Raw genomic sequence first — 1,596 nt, 5'->3', positions numbered from 1 at the left:
CTACTAACGAATAATAATTTTTATAATTTGTCTCTAATTTGAAGGGAGCATCATTTGCAATGACAGCTCTTACTACACCGTTGTTACCACCATCTTTATCCAGTACAGACACAAGTGCTATAGCAGTACCTACTTCTGCATCCTCCTTCACGGTGTTTAGCAGTGACGTTACTGTGATCTCAGGAGCGTTGTCATTTAGATCCACCACTTCTACCAGCACTTTACAATCTGCAGACATTGGAGGCTGCCCTTTGTCACTGGCCTGTGCATGAATCTCAAAAGCTTGGTGTTCTTCATAGTCGATCTGACCTCTGACTAAAATTTCACCTGTTTTAGAATCAATTTCAAATAAATCTAAAATGTGATCCTGACCTTTACTTCTCAATGAATACTCGATTTCAGCATTTAATCCCTCATCTGCGTCTGTCGCATTCAGAACTATGACAGTTTTACCTACTGCTAAATTCTCAGAAATGCGAGCCTTATATAAAGAGCTGCTGAAAACCGGAGCATTGTCGTTGTTGTCTAGAACGTTAATATTTATCTGAGACGTTCCTGATTTAGGTGGATTTCCTCCGTCGATTGCAGTCACTGTTAGTCTGACAGTATGTTGTTTCTCTCGGTCTAAAGCTTTCTGAAGCACGAGCTCAGCAGATACGCTCTCTGCTCCTTTGTGAATCTCTAGAGAAAAATAATCATTTGGACTCAGCTTGTATGTACTCACACTATTCTTTCCAACATCCAGATCCGATGCCCCGACAAATCCAAATTTCCCTCCCGGCACAGTACTTTCAGCAATGTTAAGAGACTGCACCTTCTCGGGGAAAAAGGGCGCATTATCATTAATGTCGACTATATTTACCTCTAAACGATAAAGCTTCAGCGGGTTGTTAATCACGGCCTCTACACTGACAGTACATTTTGTCGCCTTCGCACAAAGCTCCTCACGGTCTATTCTTTCATTCACATAAAGAACACCAGTTTTCAGATTTACATCGAAATATTTCCTCTTTGATCCAGTAACGATCTGAAACATACGAGGCTCTAAGTCGTGGACATTAAGGTTTAGATCTTTAGCGAGATTTCCCACAGAAGTCCCCGGGTTTACCTCCTCTGATACAGAGTATGAGAGCTGTCCGGACACCGCTTCCCAGCAGCAATCCACAAGAACAAGGACTATATAAATCCCCAGCGGACTCCGTATCCACCGCGTCGACATAATTTTATCCAGCGTGAACAAAGCATATGGATTATAGTCTCCAAAATCCTGTCTAATAATTCAGGGTGGAAGCAATGTGGCAGAATCCAGTACCCTCGCCTTTTAGGGTGTAACAGACATAATGATGTCCACACGGTCCATTCTCTCTCTGCGTCTCTTTGTAACAAAACCCTGAGAAACATCATCATCCTCTGAATCTGGGAGGAGCCTGAAGCAACCGAGAGGAGCATCAAAATGTGATGGTCTACAATGTCCTCGTGTGGTCGTTTGAAATAACTACATTCACCACCAGGAACAGATAAATATATGTTCTTCTGAACTTTCAAGTCAATATAATATATATAATATACAGCTAACAAGAAGTCACAAATATCTGG

At 41.8% G+C, this 1,596-nt stretch overlaps 1 protein-coding gene across 1 annotated transcript; it reads right to left on the bottom strand.

The window, feature by feature from the left end:
• Positions 1-7: 7 nt before the first annotated feature.
• Positions 8-1,445, bottom strand: LOC126387049 (protocadherin alpha-8-like; the record flags this gene model as incomplete). The annotated part of the gene is made up of 1 exon (XM_050039609.1): positions 8-1,445. A coding segment is annotated over exon 1 (1,212 nt), but the record flags the coding sequence as incomplete, so codon positions are not given.
• Between the last annotated feature and the right edge of the window lie 151 nt (positions 1,446-1,596).

This window comes from Epinephelus moara, unplaced genomic scaffold, assembly GCF_006386435.1.
Source record: "Epinephelus moara isolate mb unplaced genomic scaffold, YSFRI_EMoa_1.0 scaffold1631, whole genome shotgun sequence".
NCBI classification, from domain to species: Eukaryota; Metazoa; Chordata; class Actinopteri; order Perciformes; family Serranidae; genus Epinephelus; species Epinephelus moara.
This window is presented reverse-complemented; position numbering and strand designations above follow the sequence as displayed.